This window comes from Phyllostomus hastatus, unplaced genomic scaffold, assembly GCF_019186645.2.
Source record: "Phyllostomus hastatus isolate PE091 unplaced genomic scaffold, TTU_PhHast_1.1 phas_contig_210, whole genome shotgun sequence".
Taxonomy (NCBI): Eukaryota; Metazoa; Chordata; class Mammalia; order Chiroptera; family Phyllostomidae; genus Phyllostomus; species Phyllostomus hastatus.
Genome location: NW_025333737.1, coordinates 34,396,652 through 34,415,992, shown reverse-complemented (window position 1 = coordinate 34,415,992; position 19,341 = coordinate 34,396,652). Strand labels below are relative to the sequence as shown.

General features: G+C 58.5%; 1 protein-coding gene across 2 annotated transcripts; it reads left to right on the top strand.

The window, feature by feature from the left end:
* The first annotated feature begins 1,662 nt into the window (after positions 1 to 1,662).
* On the top strand, positions 1,663 to 10,273 carry CD300LB (CD300 molecule like family member b). Of its 2 annotated transcripts, none has more exons than XM_045837106.1 (4): positions 1,663 to 1,815; positions 6,748 to 7,077; positions 8,483 to 8,546; positions 9,121 to 10,273. In XM_045837106.1, exons 1-4 carry the CDS (start codon positions 1,773 to 1,775, stop codon positions 9,161 to 9,163), a joined length of 480 nt encoding a protein of 159 aa, XP_045693062.1. In that variant the 5' UTR covers positions 1,663 to 1,772; the 3' UTR covers positions 9,164 to 10,273. The 2 variants fall into 2 exon arrangements, with proteins under 2 accessions (XP_045693062.1, XP_045693061.1); XM_045837105.1 differs by having other exon boundaries at positions 9,090 to 10,273.
* The last annotated feature ends 9,068 nt before the right edge of the window (positions 10,274 to 19,341 follow it).

The following is a 19,341-nucleotide window of genomic DNA, read 5'->3' as shown; positions in this document are numbered from 1 at the left end:
ACTCGCCACTGGTTTCACGGTGACAGAACATTTGCCTGCAGGGCCCCTTCTCCTCTTAGCTCATCCTGAAAGGTGATGGATTCTGTACGACGCTTTTCATTCGGCTCTTTACATGATTGCGCGATTCTTCTCCTTCGTCCTATGAATATGGTGAACTATACACATTTTCGTACTAAAATGGACTTGCTCCCCTTTCCCGGAGAATTGAAACTGGAGCAACAATCCTGTCTGACAAAGTGTAGACGAGACTCGCATCCCAGATGCCTTTGCTGGGTCCCTGGGCCCTGACTCAGCCCTTTGACCTCTCCCAGCCCTTCTGAGTGGGTCCTGAGCCACCGTGACCCCAGCACTTCCCAGGAGAGCCCCGCCCCCCACAGCTGGCCCTGGACACCCAGGACAAATGCCCTCACCTGCCTCCCCAAACTGTTCTCGAGTTTAACGACTGGGTTATGAGTCAGGCTCCTAAGTAAATGATATGAGATTAAGGATAAAACTTGTCTTGTTGCTAGTGAGGAAACCCAGCTCACTGAGCTCCCCTCGGCTGCCCACCCTGGGCTGACCTTATCTGCTCTTCGCCCTGTGCGGGAAGTTTGTCCCTGGGCACTGACGCGGTCTGGAGCGCTGACCCTGCCGAAGGGCACATTTTCTCCTTAAGTTCTCATGGCAACTCCTTTCCAGCTAGTCCAGAATGCCTCTTCTCCACAGGACCGCTGGCTGGCTCGCACGTTTCTGGGCAAGGCCAGGGGACGGGTCTCCGTGCGCTAGGCTGATGCTGCTGGTGGCTCTGTGGCTTCCACCAGGGGCGCTGTGGCTGCTGGGCCGCTTCACTGGTTTGGGTGAAGCCACACCTGCCTGATACCAGCACCTCTAAGAGCCTCTTTGGCCCCCCTCCCTGGCCCAGCCCCCCCCCCCGCCCCGCTGCCTCTTCTGCCCCTTCGTGCAGGGCATGGCCACAGATGTGCCAGCGCTGTTTGCAGGTCTGGGCTGAATCTGGGGACAATCTCACTGGGTTGGCTCACATGGTCATAGAAGGGAAAAAAAATGCCAGGTGCTGTGTCCTAAGGCCACATTGGATTTCAAGTGATCATTTTAACGTATGGCCCTATTTCTCCCTACGGGTATAGGGAGGCAGGTTCCAGTCACAACAACTTTTACGAGCCCAACTTACAGATGCAAAACCAAGGCCCGGAAAGTGTAACGGAATTGCCCTCGGTCACACAGCTTGTAGGTGGTGCTTCCGGCGTTAGAACCCAGGTCCGGCTGATCCCACAGCTGCGCATATACACTTGGTCGTAACATCCGAACAAACGCACCTCCAGGTATGCCCAGCGTGTGCACCTGACTTGAGGACCAGGGGACAGTTTCCACTGTTGTAGTGGCAGCAACTCGTTTCTGGAGTTGGCAAGCAGGCTGCCGTCCCCCTGAATGCAAGGCCTCCTAGGCCAGCTGTCCCCTCCCAAATCCTCTGCAGACAATCTCTCCCCCGGGCCCTTCTCGCCCAGCACAGCCCCGTCGCTTCCTCTTTCCTGCCTAGTGGGGACTCCAGGGTCCTCTGACACAGACACGCTACGAAATGACACCCCTTTTGCGGAATAACTAAAAGCAGGAAACACTCTATAAAGGGAAGTGAACGAGTGAGAAACTCAGAGGTCATCTAGACAAGCAGAAGGTGCACGCCCGCCCGGGCTCAGGCAGAGCTCCAAGTGTCCTGCTGGGATCCCACGGTGCTCTCTGGTCTTCGGAGACAGGGGCCAGGAGCCGGGAAGGGGACCATGTGGCTGCTGTCCCCGGTTCTATTCCTTCTCAGCCTCCCAGGTGAGTGCCGTGGGGGCCTCGGGAACTCAGAACCACAGGGTTGGGACAGGGGCAGAGAGCATCTGTCCCAGGTACAAGGGGAGGTGTTGCATCTGGGGAAATGAGAGGTGGCTTTGTTCATTCACTCAGCAAAAGCGCATGGGGATGGGGGGCGGGGTCCTACCTGGCGCCAGGCGTGCATCAGGCTCCGAGGACGTGAAGGGAAGAGAAACCGGACTGGTCGTTAGAAAGAGGACCCCCGACAGCTCAGTGGGTGAGGCATACGGACTAACACCACCGGTGGGAGGACGCAACAGAGCACCGGCGGAGGTGTGCTCGGAGGGCGGAGCGCGTACTCGCAGGCTCGCCAGGTGACGCGGGCGCTCGCTCGCACCTGCGCAGTCATGCACATGCGCACACATAGTCTCCCTCCCACGAACACTGCCGCGCAAACACTTGTCCCCCAGACAAAGGCTGAGACACCCCCGTGGTGGGTCTGGGGCTTGGGAAGGGGGAAACTGCTATGGAGACAAAACAGGGGGCCCTCCTGCACCCCCCCAACTCTGCGTTAACTTGGAATGGGGGTGAAGCTAGTGAAGGTTGACAGAAAAGCCACCTGCTGCGTTTTCACCTGTGGGCTGCCTTTAGCCGGCGCGGGGTGGCTTCTGTGAAATGAAGCAGAGAAAGGGGATGGGGTGAAGTCAGAATGACCCAACTTCCGGTAGGGCGCTCTCTTTTCTGCTCCCATAGGTGAGCCCCCAACAACCCAGGGTGGGGGGGAGGTAGGGGACTAGCATAGAGTAGGTGCTCCTAAGTATCTGCAGGTGGACAGACAGCCTCCCTTTCTCCCCATGAGGAAAGGGAGGCGAGATTCCAGGGGCACAGACCGTACCCCAGAAGAGACTGCCGAGCTCGGGCTGGCGCCACTGCAAGACGCCTTGCGCCATGCGCATAGATAAGACAGGCCCCGAGCCCGAGCCCGGGGCGGCGCAGCCCCCGCCCCCGCCCCCGCCCCCGCGCGTCTCCTCCGAGCTCTCCCCGCTGTGCCTCCCGTTCTGTGCGTTTGTCAGCTGCCATCCGCGCAGACACAGAGCGCAGGCATTTCTCTGTTTGGGGACGAGACTATTTACAAGGATTTCGCCCACGTGGCAACTCTTCCTGAACGAGGGGACAGAAGAGGAAGTTTACATCTCAGATCCATGGAAACAAAAGCCTGAGGTTCAAACAGCCTGATGCTTTTGCAACCCGTCAGCCCCGCTCCCCCGGAGCTCCTCCGCTCCTGGCTGACGGCTGTCCCGTCCTTTCCACCTCTCTTCCTCCCAACGCACTCGCCCGCCCGTTCCCCTGGACCTAATTAACCACTCCACCCACCCTAGTCTGCGTTTGTAAAGACCTCCCACACATTTTTTTTAAACATGAGCCCCCCTCCCGCGGGGAGCCATTTACTGGCGGATTAAGTTAGCAAAGCCGGGAGGGAGGGACCTGCTGTTCCGAAGCAGCAACATCTTTTCCGTGCCGCGTGGGATCAGACCCCTGCTGTCTGCTGCAGCTGCGCTGTGTCTCTTTGAAGACAGAAAACGATCCCATCTGCTGACGCTTGCATTTGGGCTTAATTCACGTCCGTTGCTATCTCCTAATTGACTCCTGTTTTGTTTTGTTTTGTTTTTTTCAAAATTACCTTTATGGTTGTATCAGCTAATAATACGGTAAACCTTTTAACAGAATAGAAACATACTAACCACGGCTTCAAGTGTAGAACACATATTTTCAGATTTTTTTTCTTACTCATGGGCTATGGAAAAAAACCCCCACAGAAATGGAATCATACACACAGTGTGTTAAGCAAATTTTTGACCCAGTAATAATTTACCTGAGACATCTTTCCCTTTATATTCTGTGACTTGTCTTTTTCTTTTTAAACACATCACGAATCGACCGAAATAATTCAGCCAATCCTCAGTTCACGGCATTTGCGGGTTTCCAGCCTTTACGGTTACTTCAGCCCTGCAGGGAGCTCCCTTCTGCCTGTGCTCCCGGGTGTGGAAACCAGAGTGCATCCTGGAATCAGAACGATGCTGTCCAGTTTCTTGCCAAGAACAATCGCACCTGCCAGGATGCAGGCACCGTACCAGACACGGTGCTGGGGGTGTGGGAGGGAAGAGAGGCCGAAACGCACGTGAGGTCCCTGCTCTTCAGGACAGAGCCACCCAGCAGAGGAGACAGAGAGAGGCCGCTGAGGGTGATGACGCCCCACACGGCGTTTGGGTCCGGCGTTTGGGTCACCATGAAGGGCGGTGGGGCCAGCACATCTGTTGGGCAGGGGAGTGAGACTTTGCAAAGCAGGCTGGGCCTTGTGGGGTCGTCAAGGGAGACGGTAGGCGGCAGGGGTCAGAGTAGAGGTTTCCAGGGAAGGACATGAGTGATGACACAGGCGCCTCAGGGTCAGGGGAAGTGGAGAGTGGGTGGGGGTCACGGGGCAGAGTGGGAGGCAGGAAGGGGCCGGGAGCGGCGTGGGAGGGAGGCCGTGGGTCCGGACTGCAGAAAGCATGTGCCAAACTGGAGCGTTTCAAATCGTCGTGACACTCTGGGGAGGGGAGTGGCTGCAGGAGAGGCCCTGGAAGATTGAGAAGTTTAAAAAATATATATTTATTTTTTAAAAATTCATTGCTTAAAAACAATTTTACTTTTCACGTACAGTTGCCACACAGTTTTACATTAGTTTCGGGTGTGCAGCATAGCGACTAGACATTTATAAACCTGATGATGCAGGGACCACCCCACCCCCGCCCCGAGAACCCAGCCCCCGCCTGACGCGCACACGGCCATTGCAGTGTCGCGGACTGCATACTCTGTGCTGCAGTTTGCAGCCGCCACCACGGTGTGGTAACGGCCGACGTGTGCTTCTTGAATCCTTCCCCTTTCCCCCTCCCCCTCCCTTCTTATCTGGCAACCATCTGTTTGCTCGCTCTGCCCCTGAGCCGGCTTCTGCCTTGGTCGCTTGTTTACGCTGTTGTTTAGGCCCCACGGCTGAGTGAGACCAGACGGTGCTTGTCTTCGTCTGCCTCACGTCACTCAGCGCCACGCCCTCCAGGTCGACGGATGGCGTCCCAAATGGCGACATTTCGTTGTTGTTGTTGTTTTATGGCTGAGTTCTATTCCACCGTATATAGGTAGCTCATCTTTTTTGCCCATTTGTCTACTGGTGGACAGGTAGGCTGCTTTCTGAAGGACTTTGAGGTGCTCACGGCAATTGCAGGTGAGGACTAGGTAGGGAGGGACAATTCCAGGACACAGCTCCGGCAGCCCTCCGCAGGGGAGACTGGTGGAGGGAGCCCCAGGAGGCGGAGAACCTCTCCAGGTGCCACGGCCTGGATCCACGCACCAGATGAGCACCTGCCCCTGTGGACGGCCTCTCCCTGATGGAGCAACCCCCGGGGCATCTGGGGTTCGACACACGCCCAGGCTGTAGGGACGTGCGAGGGGGAACGCAGCACCGCCGTTTTGCACGCAAAGAGGCCAGACTCGCCCAGGGTTTCCCAACTCCTCCGTGGTCGCCGTGCCTCTCTGTGTCCAAAGGTCCTTCTCTTTCTGCTCTGCCGCACTGTCCTCGTGGGCTGTGACCGCAGAGAAGGGAAGGAGAAGGTCACTCTGAGAAGCACTTGGGGGGCAGACGCGACTACACCAGGCGCCAGGCAGTCGTGGAGGGTTAGGGGGGCGGGGCTCAAGGAAGACGCCAGGTTTCCCAGGCAGGTGTGTGGGTGCAGTTGTTGGTTCAATCAGCAGGTCAGCTCTGCTGATTGAACACTTCCTAGCTCTTTGTTACAAATTTACTATCTGAACGATTCTGAAGTTCAGAAGCTCACCACGGTCCGAGTCACTCGAATCACGGTGTAGACAGGTTCCATTCCTTCTAGAGGCTCTGAAGAAGGATGTTTCCTCGCCTTCCCCAGCCTCTGGGGGCTGCCCACACCCTGGTTCAAGGCCCCTGGCCCCACCCTCACAGCCCTCTCTGACGCTGACCTGAACTTGTAAGGACGCTGGTGATGGCGCTGGGCCCGCTTGGATAATCCAGGATGAGGGCCCTTAATTTAATCCCACTTGCAAAGGCCCGTTTGCCATATACAATGACACAGCCTTAGATTTGGGAGATTAGGACGCCAGCATTTCGGGGAGGATTATTCTGCCGACCACACCTCCAAGTCACTGAAAGAGCTTCAGGCTGAAGGTCCCAGGTGTGAGGAGGCGGCGCCTTCCTGGGGCCACACAGAGACACCCCCCGCACGGCCCCGAGACTCGGGGGCTATGAGCGGGTCCAGAGAGGCTTCTGCTGCTGCGCTTCTCCAAGCCTATTTGTTTCCATGAGGCCGAGGCATCCGTGGCCATTGCCGAGGATGGAGCGTGCACTTGAACACAGTGTAACTGGAGCCGACCAGCTGGCGGGACGGCAGAACGCCCGTGCGGCGTACACGCCGGCCTAACCTATCCGCTGCTCGTCTGTCCACGTGGGCCCTCTCCTCGAGGGAGGGATCCAGAGCACACTAGAAAATGGCAGGCTGGAGCTAAGGGGAGAATTGGGGCTACAAATAACAGATTTGGGAATTACCTGCACAAGGGCACAAACTGAAACCACGGACCCAGAGGGTCACTCCTTGGGATCAGACTAGAATGAGATGAGATGAGGCTGGAGAGAGAGCTCTGGGTGCCCACCCCTCCCCTCCCCTCCCCACCCCGCCCCGGGGTGTGCTGGAGCAGCTCACGCTGGGTAACATGGACAACTCTGTGTCCAGTGACATCACGCTGACCGCCCGCAGTCAGCCACTATGGGCAGTGCAGAGTGGCCAGGGAACCCCGGCCCAGTGGGCATTAGACTGGAGCCACCCGAGCCCAGGGCTCTCGCAGGCCCGGCCTGGCCCGGCGGGGGCAGGGTCTGTATCTGGGGGTTGTGTTTTCCAGGCTGCTTTTCCATCCGAGGCCCAGACGCCGTGAGCGGCAGGGAGCGGGGCTCGCTGACCGTGCGGTGCCACTACCAGCCAAAGTGGATGACCTACAAGAAGTACTGGTGTCGAGGAGCACAGTGGCTTTTTTGCCAGGTCCTCGTGGAGACCAAAGGATCAGAGCAGGAGGTGACGAAAGACAGGGTGTCCATCAGGGACGACCAGAAAAACCACTCGATCCTGGTGACCATGCAGGGCCTCAGGCGAGAAGACAATGACACCTACTGGTGCGGGATTAACAAACCCGTATGTGACCTTGGAACATCCATTCGGGTGACGGTCGTCCCAGGTAAGGACTTCCTCATCTCCCCTCTGCGGCCCTCCAGCTCGGGAGGAGAAGAGAAGAGGGAGGGCCCTTCCACCCTGCTTCCCCGGCCAGCAGGGGAGCGGCCGAGTTCCTGAGAATCAGCTCGAGGGAGAGACAGGCCGGCAGATGGGGGAGGGGGGAGCCGGCAAGGGGGGAAACTGTGGCCCAGCAGCCTGTGCGCTGCTGTCAGGGTTGCAGCCCCAGGGAGACAGGGGCTGCCGAGGGTGGAGTGGAGTTCGGAGAGGACCAGCCAAGCAAAACGCCCCCAGTAGGGCTACCCAGTAGGGGAAGCCACGCTCTGCAGGGACGCAGAAGGGATTGATGAAAACAGGTGGGCAGGGACCTAGACCGGCCCAAAGTGTGTCCCAAGCGGAGCTTTAGGGAGAAAGGCGAACGGGGGGGGCCTTGGGGTGGGAGCTGGGAGGCACCAGCCTGTAGGCAGTCGGTGGCCTCCGGAGGAGCCGTGGGGACCGCGGTCACCTGGAGCTCAGCCTTGAGGAGCTCCCAGCAAGAGCAGAGGGGGTGCCGGGCAGAGCAGAGCGCCGGACCGAGGACTCGGAGGCAAGGGGCGTCCCGGACGCTCGGTGCCCGGCTGGTCTCAGGGACCCACGACCAGGCTCCTGGCCATAAACGGTCTCCCAGGTTCCCATAAAGACGTTCCATTCCTCGGGGTCACTGTGCACTACTGAACCACAGTGTTCCCCAATCTTCACCAGCCTTCGGGGGCTCCTCCCCTCACCACCCCAATAATGAGAGGCCCCCTTTCTGGAACTGTCTGTCCCTGAACGCTGCCTGAACAAAAGACCAGGGGTTTCGCCCTGGCTGGTGTAGCTCAGTGGATTGAGCATGGGCTGTGAACCAAAGCGTCGCAGGTTCGATTCCCAGTCAGGGCACATGCCCAGGTTGCAGGCCACGACCCCCAGCAACCACACAGTGATGTTTCTCTCTATCTCCCTCCCTTCCCTCTCTAAAAATAAATAAATAAATAAATAAATAAATAAATAAATAAAAAGACCAAGGGTTTCCCCACCAGACCAACAGTCCCACTCGGAGGAGGAAGTGGAGAGGTTATGAAAAGGTTGATCTCTCTCCTCAGGAGAAACTCAAGTGCCTGCTCCCATTTGATTTTTACTGCTTCTTGCCACACCTGAAAACAATGGGAACAATAATTGCGTTTGAGGTTCGGATGAGCTGGCAGGAAGGGGAGAAGCCCAAGGGATGTCTCCAAAGGAACCCAGCTTCCTAACCCAGGGCAGGGGGTGGGGGGTGGCTGGTGGTGGGTGGGGGCTGGCAGGGCAGGGGTGGGGTGGTGGCATGTGTCACGCACCAGCCCCTGGTCTGTGCCAATAACCTGCGGCCGACGTTGCCTGTGCCTCTGTCCCCCCAGGGAACGTGGTGTCCAGGTCCATTGCCAGCAGCCACGCAGAGGTGTCCTTTCGCTCCCACATCCGGTGAGTGGCTTCGGTCCTTTCTCCTGTCCTTACCTGGGGCCTCTGCCACGGGGCAGCCGCGAGTCACAGGCAGCGTGCAGGCCCGGAGCCCTGTCCCGTGCCACTCCTCCCCCGCCCCGCCCCCGCCGGTCGCTCCTCCGCAGCGTCATCTCCCGCTCAGTGGGAGGGGCGATAGGGCCCAAATCCCCACAATGCAAGGCGTCGGGCGCCGCGGAGCGGGAGGGTGACCTAGCTGAGCAGCGAGGACCCGGGCCAGCATCCTCTCCGGGCTGTGACGGCTGCACTGCTCCCGCCTGTAGGGTACAGGGGACCCCGGAAGGAAGCTGGGCCCCATCCTAAGCCAAACCAAGGAGCTGAAGTGACCTCTGAGGAGCCCTCAAGGAAACTCACACGGGGTCGGGGTGGGGACTGCAGGGTGGGGCTGCCCGCCGGGTCGCAGGCATGGCTGGGCTGGCTCGTGCTCCAGTGTCAGGGCGCTGGGAGTGACAGGGTTTGGAGGAGTCCAGGCCCTGATCGCTCTACCAGCCCTGTCCGCTCCGACAGGAACTACTACATGCTCCTGGTGTTCGTGAAGGTGCCCATCTTACTGCTCGTGGTCGGTGCCGTCCTCTGGCTGAAGGAGCCTCAGAGCGTCTCCAAGGAGCAGACGGAGGAGCCCATCTATTCGAACTTGTCTTGAGACCTGACCACAGACGCGGCCCCTTAGACAGACGGGTGAGAAGACCCTTTGGAGCCTGGACACCATTCCCAGGAGAGACACGGACTGGGGAAGGGACCCTCTGGACACCTCTGGGTCCCCTGGGGGCTGGCCGACTCCCTCCCCGCTCTGCACAGCTCAGGGACACAGCTCGGCCCCTCCCTACCATCGCTGCCGCCAGCAGGGCCGTCGGGACCTCGCTCCACTGCTCCGGGTAGAAAACAGCCTGCCCCGCACCCTCCGGGGGTCGTCAGGTGACGAGCTGCTGCGGTGGAGCCCCAGCTCGGACAGCTGCGTCCTCACGGCCTGCCGGAGGAGCCCGACCCCGGGGCTGGGGACCGAAGCACGGGGAGAAGCAGCAGGAACGGGAGAGGCAGGGGACAGAGACGGAGCCCTGGCCCGGTCCCCGGGTTCCTGTCATTCCTGAGACCCGCTCCACACCCTCCGTGCCCGATACGCCTGAGCTTCTGATCCATGTATTAAGCTTTAAAATGTATTATTATTATTATGTTTTGCTAATCCGGTTGGGTTTCGACGGCTCTTGTCCACGAGAACACTGACTGATACACGCGCGAACCGGGTGATTCTATGAGCTCCTGTGAGCTCCTGGCTCTGGGGCCTGAGCGGATGGACGCCTCTCTGCCCAGTGAGCGCACTGCTCTGAGCACCCAGTGCTGAGGAGGGACGGGGAGCCTTGAGGGGCCCAATGGTGGGGCTGGCCTTCTGCCTCCTCCTCCTCCTCCCCCTCCTGCATCCTGGCCCCCTGCACCCCCACACCTCAGGGCTGGGGCACCGCCTGGGGCCCCAGCTCAGCACGACTGTTCTGGTCTCCCGTGGGGCGGCTGGGCCTCAGACACTACCTCAAGGCCAGGAGGGCGGTCGTACAGCCTGAGGAAACGATGTGGTCTCCTTTAGTACTGCTTAAATAAGGCTAATCAAGCCCTGGCTGGCGTGGCTCAGTGGGTTGGACATCTTCCTGCAAAAGGAAGGGTCGCTGGTTCAATTCCCGGTCAGGGCACGTGCCTGGGTTGGGGGGCCAGGTCCCCAGCTGGGGGAGTGTGAGAGGCAACCACACCTTGATGTTTCTCTCCCTCTCTTTCTCCCTCCTTCCCCCCCTCTCTAAAAATAAAATCTTTTTATAAAACAAAGTTCATTAAAACTGCGAGGGAGCCTGGTGGTGTGATTCACTTGGCTGGCGCGTCGTCTTGTGCACCAACAGGCTGTGGGCTCCTGTCTTGTTCAGGGCGTAGCCCAGGCTGCAGGTTCAATCCCCACTTGGGACGCACACAGGAGGCAATGTTTCTCTCCCACATTGATGTTTCTCCCTCTCTCTCTCAAATCAATAAAAACATCCTCAGGTGAGGATTTAAAAAAGAAAAGTGTCTGGGGGGGCGGGGAATAATGTGGCCTGTCTTAAATGGGGTCTTAAAAATAACCTTAATAACGGAGAATCTCTGCGGGAAACGGTGCTGACCCATCCAAGTGTCTCAGGCTCGGAAACAGCACCCTGGGCGGCGCCGCCCCGTTGGGGACCACGGCCCACAGTCCAGGGCCCTGGAGGCTCCTTCGGTGAATTGTCTGCCGGATCCTGCCTCCCGGAGGCCCGGCCAGCCTCCGGTGCCCCAACAGCTCTGCGGAAGGCCAAGCCGGCACCCAGCTGGTCCCCAGCTGGCTCGCACGGGGGAGGGGCCGATGGCAGTGCCACGCTCTTCCCTCACTTTCTTACCGTGGGTATGCAGTGAGCTCCCCGATCTCCTCGGAGGAACCATAGCTGAGTAGCTACTGTCACAATGTCATCCGAGGGAACCCACTGGAGCAGACACCTGTGGTCTCTCTGTCCTGCATCCCCCACCTCCCCACCCCCACCCCCACTTCTGGGAACTGCCCTTGGGTTCCAGTGAAAACTACCAAGCAAAGCTTGCCTAACACGCCCACTGGCTGGGGAAGGGGAAGGACAGAGACTGACTACATGAGAGCTGGAGTAGCGTTTTCTAGCAAACGCGCCTCCGTCAGGAGCCCGGCGCCGGGGCCCGCACGCTGGTCAGTGGCCATGGGCGAGGACAGTCCTCGAGTGCTGGACTCAGCGGGCCTCGCCCCCAGGTGCCAGGAGGCGGAGGTCACGGCATGGAGCCAGCCGGTGCGCGTCTTTCTCAGAGGAAAGCTCGACTTCTGCTTCCCGTGGGTTCCTCCTCGCCCGCCTCTGCTTCTGGGCCGCTGCGTGGCCGCGCGGAAGTTTACCGAGGGCAGGGAGGGGCTGGTCAGCGCAGGGACAGTGAGAAGGGCCCCCTTACCGGGGCTTGCGGCGTGGGGTTCTTTCTTCTCGAGGCTGGACACGTCCTGAATGGCCTTTTCTTTTCTTTCTTTTTTAAGACTTTATTTATTTATTTTTAGAGAGGGAAGGGAGGGAGATAGAGAGAAAAACATCAATGTGCGGTTGCTGGGGGCCGTGGCCTGCAACCTAGGAATGTGCCCTGACTGGGAATCGAACCTGCGATGCTTTGGTTCGCAGCCTGCACTCAATCCACTGAGCTACGCCAGCCAGGGCTCTGGATGGCCTTTTCTTAATAAACGAGGCTGAAGAAATGAGTTTCCAGCACGTCGTCCCTCGCCTGTTCTCTGCAGCTTCTCGCTCTGTGTCTCGCTTATCTGCCTGGCCTTGATCCTCCCGGCTGGGTCTGCTTCTGTCCTTGCTGTGGACCCCTGCCTCCTGGGGAGCTGGGGGCCAAGTCTCCACCCAGAACGAGGGTCCCTCTGGGCACCACGCTGCCACCCCTTGCTGGAAGGGCGCCGCCTGTGGCCCTGCGTCCTCCCCACCCCAGTTCCCCATCTGCGGGTCACCTTTCCTTAAGCCCTTTCTGAGCTTAGGGACCTGGCGTCCGTGGCCAGGCCCCTGCCTTAACCTCCCGCCACCCCCAACCAGGCTCAGGAATGAACGCTGTGTCGTCAGCACAGCGCCACGTCTGGGGCCAGCTCAGTACGGCCAGGACGGGAGGTGCCCTGGGTTCACAGGTCAACGTCAGTCCCCAGCAGGGGACGAGCTGTCCAGTGGGAAGCCCCAAGGATGAGCTTTTGGGGAGTTAGGACCAAGGTTGCTGTTCCCATGTAAAACATGAGATTGGGACCAGGTCAGATCTCTATCCATTCACTCATTCGTTCATTCACTCATTCACTCATTCATTCATTCAACAAACGTGAGCAGGGAAGCACACACCAGGTGTGGCACCGTGTCCAACACACACTGACTGTTGCGTGAGTGAGAGAGCCTCTGGCTGTCTCCTGCTATAAATGCGGCTTGAAAGGCAAGAGCCGGCTGTCATTTCAGCTGCCCCCCTTCCACCCTGCAGAGGAAGGCCGCAGCTGAGCAGGGGGCTCACAGGCTCCCCTGTGGCGGCCCCGCTGGGGAGACGACTTAGAAAGCGTAGCTGGGATGGAAGCAACCACGAGATGCCACCACACCCCTGCTAGAACGGCTGCAATGCACACCTGAGTGTCCTCTGTGCCGTGGAGATGACCGCGGGGGCTGCCTCACGGAGTGGCTGGGGGGTTAAGGAAGACCCACCGGCTCGCTCGCAGCCCTCCACGCTCGGTGGGGTCCATGAAGCCAGCACCACGGGGGCCGAGTGAGCTCTTCTGGGGGTGGAGGTGGGGGAGAGGGGGTCCCCAAGTTCCGGGCAGTGGGACAGCTCCCTCGGGACGTCAGCTTCTGGCGGAGACACAAGTCAACATGAAATTACCTGCAGGCAGACCACACAGGACCCGGGGCCATTAGTGACCCGGACTGGGAAAGGCGCCCATCCGGTTGGGCCGGCAGAACGAAAAGCACGTGGAAAAAACATGCTGATGAGCGAAGCTGATCCCCAAGATGAAGCTGAGCTCAAGGCTCAAGGGAACCAGCTCCCTGCCCAGTTTCTACCTCGGTTCTGAGACATAAGCCACTTGCTCTTTAAGATCTGGTTGGCTCCCCAGGCACGGGTGGGTGGGGCCTGAGCCGACAGCAAAGGGGAGCGGCCAGGTCTCTCCGGTGGAAGCACTCCATGGTGCCGGCCCAGGATGAGCCCCCCTGGGTCCCCACGCAGAGCTGGGAACAGAGTTTCCTGCGACCTGGCTCCGTGCCCAGCGCCAGGAATGGGACGAGAAAGACGGCCTCTGCTTCCCACCGTCAACCCTGAGTGCGGGAGAGTGAAGCGCACGGCTGATGGTGCACTTCCGACCAGTGAGTCCCATGTCAGCGCAGATTAGGCCTCCGTGGAGTTGGCTGGCCTGTACGGGCAGCGAGGGAGGAGGCCGGCAGGGGAGAGGAGCTGCTGCACCCATTTAGCTCCCAGCCAGTCGCACCCTGTCCTGCGTCCCCCCCACCCCCGCCCCACCGCGTGCGACAACCAGAGAAATGTCTCCCAACGTTGCCGAGTGTCCCCTGGGGGCGAGATCACCCCGGTCGGGAGCCGCTGGATTCGACACACAGTAGGTCCTCCGCCCCGTCTTCCTCATGACCCAACCTCCCTTCCACGGGTTCCGTCCGCTTCTGGGGCATCTGTCCTGATCGTGACGCCCGCTGCGGTCTCCGAGCTGCCGGTCCGCACAACCACGGAGTGTTTAATTCCAGTTATTTCGTTTTCCGGTCCCAAATGTCCCACGGGACTGGTTTCCACAGCTGCCGGCTGATTCTGCACAGTCTCCGCAGGCCTTGCCAGACCTTCAGTGCCCTCTGCTGTCCCTTTAAGCCCGGGAAACGGCCTTGACCTTGTTCATCAGGTCATCCCGACCTCAGGAATCTTCGGAGACTGAAATCGGTGGTTCGGTTCTGCGGACTCTCCCTGGTGGGGACGCCCGCCCTCCGTGCCTGGAAACGGCGGGCTGGGAGCTCACGGTCAGCTCGGCCGAACCTGCGGGTGGAGGTTGCGTCCCCCTAGAAGGCATTTCTGTTTGCTTCTGCTGGTCACCGAGGGGTGACGGTCACCTGGCAGCATTTTAATCTCCTTTCTCCCGCTCAGGGTTTCCCCAACTCTGTGGAAACCTGAATCCCAGGCCCACACTTAACGATCATCAAAGGGCACTATATTCATATGATGATTGTCAGTAACTTTTCCTACCCGAAACTACGATGGAGACAGGTTTTTTTAATATAATTTTTAAAAATGTTATTGTGTTTTTTTCCCACGACTATTTATCCTCCTTACATCCTCTCCCGCAGAGACGGGTTTTCACAGGTACTTGTGACCCACTTCCCTCTGCTCACCGGCAGGGGGTCCCCAGCCCACTGCTGCGCTGAGGGCAGGGCCCCTTCCAGAACTCCGATCCAAAGTGGCGTTTCAGGCGCCGCTCCTCTCGCCAGCCTCTGAGTCTGTTGTTGCCCCCAAATTCCGCAGGTCACCCCTGAGCTCTGGCCTGTCTGTAGCGGCTTTGGCTGCAGAGTAGCTACATCATCCTCTCTGTTTTTTTACTGTTACCTCACTGGGGCCTTTAGTCGGTTGGTTTGGGCCTCGGGGTGCCCCTGGCTTGGCTGATGCAAGTTCCTTCCTACCCTTTGCGTCACGGTCTCCGCCTTCGTATTCAGCCCGTGGCTGCTGCTGCCCCAGTGAGCTTGTAGCCAACAGTGGTCCTTCCCTGACTCCGGACTTCCGAGAAAGAACGTCAGGCCACCCTCTCCTGAGCAGGTGCCCGGAGCCCCAGCCACCAGGTGGTCTCCCCTGGGGTCTCACTGGCAGGCTCAGACTCAGCTGGGGGGCAGCAGCAGTTGGGTAGGTAGCAGCCAGGACTCCGCCATGGAAGCCTCCTTACAGCCCCTCCGGTCTCCGACGCAGGTCACGTCTTCCTGGGTCCCTCGCCTGGGTCTATGCGCACACGCAAGCGGCTCCCTCTCATTCCCGCCCCTCAAGGCCTGGGGTCCCCTGCAGCTGCAGCCCCGGATGGAGCTCGGCCCTCTTCTCCCCTCCTCGGCTTCCCAGGCCAGAATCCGCCAGGGCAGCGGCAGCTTCCCTTCGGCAACCAGAAGGCCCCACCAGGCAAGGCACCACGAGCCCCGCGCAGCTCAGATGGGGCTTCAGCTCTCCTGCAGGGGTCCGCCCCGGCCGCTGCGTCTCTGGCCGGAAAGGAAACAAAAGTATTAAGACTTGATCCAGCTGCCAGTGTCTCTAGATTTACTGGGAGACAACAGGCCCTCAAGTGCTCATGGCCTTGAGCTTGGCTCTCCTTCCCATTCTCAGGGAGGGTGTGTCCTAACCTCAGGGCATCCTCAGGTGGCCTCGGTCAAAGAAAGGTGGGGCCCTGCGCCCACGGGCCCAGGAGCAGGAAGATGCAGAAGCTCACGAGGGTCCTCGGAGGCCCAAGTCTGTACACAGTGGTAGAACTGAGTCTGACCCTCCAATGACCATGCCCAGCAGAACCCCAGCCATCGCCACGCATCTACTAGCAATCGCCTATTTATAGGCGCAGATGCCCTCCGACCTCTGACCCTCAAGTTTATGCAGAGACGGAGGACTTCCGATGCGTCTTCCGGCGTCTGGCTTGCTGATGCGCACTTGTCCGGGCCCGGCCGGGCTGTGCTCTCTCGCCCACGCCAGCCAGCGCTGGGAGCCCCCACCGGCCGACCCCGTGGCCAGGATAACGGGGGACGCACAGCCTCTCTCCGTCGTGGTGCCACGGACTTGTCCCCAGAACCGCAGGTGTCCCCACCGCCCGACACCGGACATCGCCGTTCCGAAGAGAAGACGGCGCCGAGTCAAGCGCAGCTGACGGAGCACAGAGGGGAAGGGGAGAGACACGGCGCGGCGCGGCCGTCCCACCCGGACCGACCGCCAGAGGGCAGAGGCGGGCGGCGTCCCCACCTCGCGGGCCTGACCGCGGGGGCCGTGGAGGAGGGCCTCGGAGGGGAGGGCGCCCATGAGCGGGGATCGGGGTGACGGTGCGAGAGGGGGAGCGACCACGCACGTTCTGTGGTTTTCGCGCCAGGACGTGGAGCGCAATCTGCTTGTTGGGTGCTCGGATAAAGCTCGTAGCCACGCTTATTAGCAGCACTCCTTCAACCCAGCGCTGAAAGCTTTCTGTTTCCTCTCGGAGCATTGCTGTCAGCATTGCCTCCTCTTTTTTTTAAAAAATTATTGCTTTTAGAGAGAGAGAGGGAGGGAGAGAGAGAGAGACAGAAGCACTGGTTGATTGTTTCAGTTATTTATATACTCCTTAGTTGATTCTTACATGTGCCCTGACTAGGGATCGAACTTGCAACCTTGGCGCGTTGGGACAACGCTCTAACCATCTGAGCGACCTGGCCAGGGCACCATTGCTTCCTCTCGTCCTTGAAAGTAAGACACAGCTGGAGGGGGAGCGAGGAGAGGACAGACGAAAGGGAAACTCCAAGGAGCTCTGGACGGGAGAGGGGGCTGCTGGGTAACCAGCATCTGGACCAATCAGCAGCCACCCGCCGCATGTGGCTGTTGTGAACTTGAAGATGTGGCTGGTCTGCGTTGAGGCGTGTGGCGAGTGTCAGAGTGTCAGATACACCCTAGGCATTAAAGAATTATTATGAAAAAAAAAAAAAGAATGTAAAGTCTCTCCAGTATCCTTGAAATAATATTTTGAGTGTGTTGTGTTGAATCAAACATAATACTAAAATTGATCTCACATTTTATACATCAGCAGAGGCAGGGGCGGGAGACGGGGGTCTCAGAGGCTGCCCCCAACCCTGCTCCTTCTCAGCCTCCTGGGGCTGAGGGGCGGGGTGGGGGGCCCGTCCAGTTCCCACGGGCAGGGGCTGGAGGGAAATCCAGCGACGCCGTAACACGGCCCCACGCAAACACCCAGCGGCGTGTCCTATGTGCCAGGCAGCGAGCTGGGCGCTGGGGGTGCGAGAATGAACACAATGTCACTCCTGGACCCAGAGAACTCACAGCCGCACGTGATCCCCAGGGCCAAGGGCTACACCGGCATGAGGCACCACTATAGAGGTGGTTGTCGGCAGGTGAGAGCCACCTCCTTCCAGGACGACCACAAAGGCTTCACGGAGGGCGTGACATTTCACCTGGGGAGGATGATAGGTGTCTCCCAGGAGAGGGGAGGAAAGAAAGGCCCCCCCAGACAGAGGGGGGGCATATACACAGCACAAAGACATGAGGAAGCTCAGAACAAGCAGGGAGCCTTTCTCAGGCTGTCACATGTGTCTCAGGTTGTCTCACCTGACATGACAGTCATCACCTGTCATGCTAAGGAGACAGAACTTTTGCCAATAAACTCAGGACAGGTGCTGGAAGGAACTCCTGGTCTTCCCTCCCCTGGGTCACTCTCTCGGGTCCTTTAGACTTAAAAATAAACTTTGCTGGACTGAAATACTAGTGAAACAACCATGGACTTGCCCATCGTTGGGGAAGGCCGGGTTCGTGGGGCGCCGTGAGAAAGTTAGAGTCGGCGGTGTCGGGCCCGACGGGCCCCATCCTGAGTATCGGGAGCAAAGGGGCCCCTGGTGGGGGTGGGGCGGGTGGAGTCCGGCCCCCTGCATTGCTGTGACCTTCTCTGTGAGCCCCACTCCTCTCCTCCAAATGTCCTGCGTGCGGTGACAGCCTAGGCTGAAGGGCTCTGCACAGACCTTCCGTTTAAAGTTTCTAGAACGCTGGAGCCGCCGCCACACGCTTGCTTTGTGGGTGGTGAAGGCAGGAGGAGGAAGAGGAAGGCTTATCTTGTCTATTTCCCTGTCCCCCGGGTGCAGGCAGCACCTGGGGTGGCAGTGACCGAGTAGATGCCAAAGAAGAGGAGGAGGAAATGACAGAAAACAGGGCGGCTGGTCGTGTGCATGTGACCGTGTGTGTCGGGTGGGGGGCCAGCTCTGCAAGAAGCTGACGTAGATTCAAGTTCAGACAAACACACGGAATCTTTTCCAGGCCCAAGGCCCAATGGCATGGCTTGGCTTTACCTTAAAAAGCCAAAGAAACCCTCTGCACCAGAGGTTCTCCACCTGGGTGCAGAAACTCTGTCCCACACGGGACACCTGGCAACACCTGGGACAATTCTGATGGTCACCGTTGGTGTGTATTTGGAGGTGGCATCTACTGGCCCCCACTAGGTAGAGGTCACAGATTCTGCTAAACATCCTAAATGCACAGGTCAGCTCTCACAACAAAGAGTTATCTCAAAATGTCAATTATCAAAACGTCGATAGTTACATATAAGGGTAAACCCAAGAGAAATAAAATCGTGCGTGCATAGGAAAATGTCTGCACAAATGTTCACAGCAGCACTGTTCACAGTATCAGAAGGTGGAAACCACCCAGATGCCCATCGGTCACTAAATGGACAAGCAGACCACGATGTGTCCACAGAGCGGAATGTTATTCAGCCCTACACAGGAACAAAGCACGGACCCAGGCTGTGGCATGAATCAGCCTTGGGAACATCACACCGAGTGAAACCAGTCCGTCGCAAAAGGCCACCTGCAGTACAATTGCACTTACACAGAGTGTCCAGAAGAGGGCAGTCTGGGAAGACAGAAAGCAGCCGCTAGGGGCTGGGGAGGGAAAAGAGTCACTGCTAACAGGGGACAGGGCTTCTCCCCTGAGTAATAAAACGTCCTGACGGAGAGACAGCCAACCTGCCAGAGGCAGAGTTCAAAACACTGGTAGTCAGGATGCTCACAGAATTGGTTGAATTTGGTTGCAAATTAGAGGAAAAAGTGAAGGCTAGGAAAAGTGAAATAAAGGAAAATGTACAGGGAACCAACAGTGATGGGAAGGAAATTAGGACTCAAATCAATGGTGCAGACCAGAAGGAAGCAAGAAACATCCAACCAGAAAAGAATGAAGAAACAAGAATTCAAAAAAATGAGGAGAGGCTTAGGAACCTCCGGGACATCTTGAAACGTTCCAACATCCAAATTCTAGGGGTACCAGAAGGAGAAGAGGAAGAGCAACAAGTGGAAAACTTATTTGAACAAATAATAAAGGAGAACTTCCCCAATCTAGCAAAGGAAATAGACTTCCGGGAAGTCCAGGAAGCTCAGAGTCCAAAAAAAGTTGGACCCAAGGAGGAACACACCCAGGCACATCATAATTACATTACCCAAGAAAGATAAGGAGAGAATCTTAAAAGCAGCGAGAGAAAAGGAGACAGTAACCT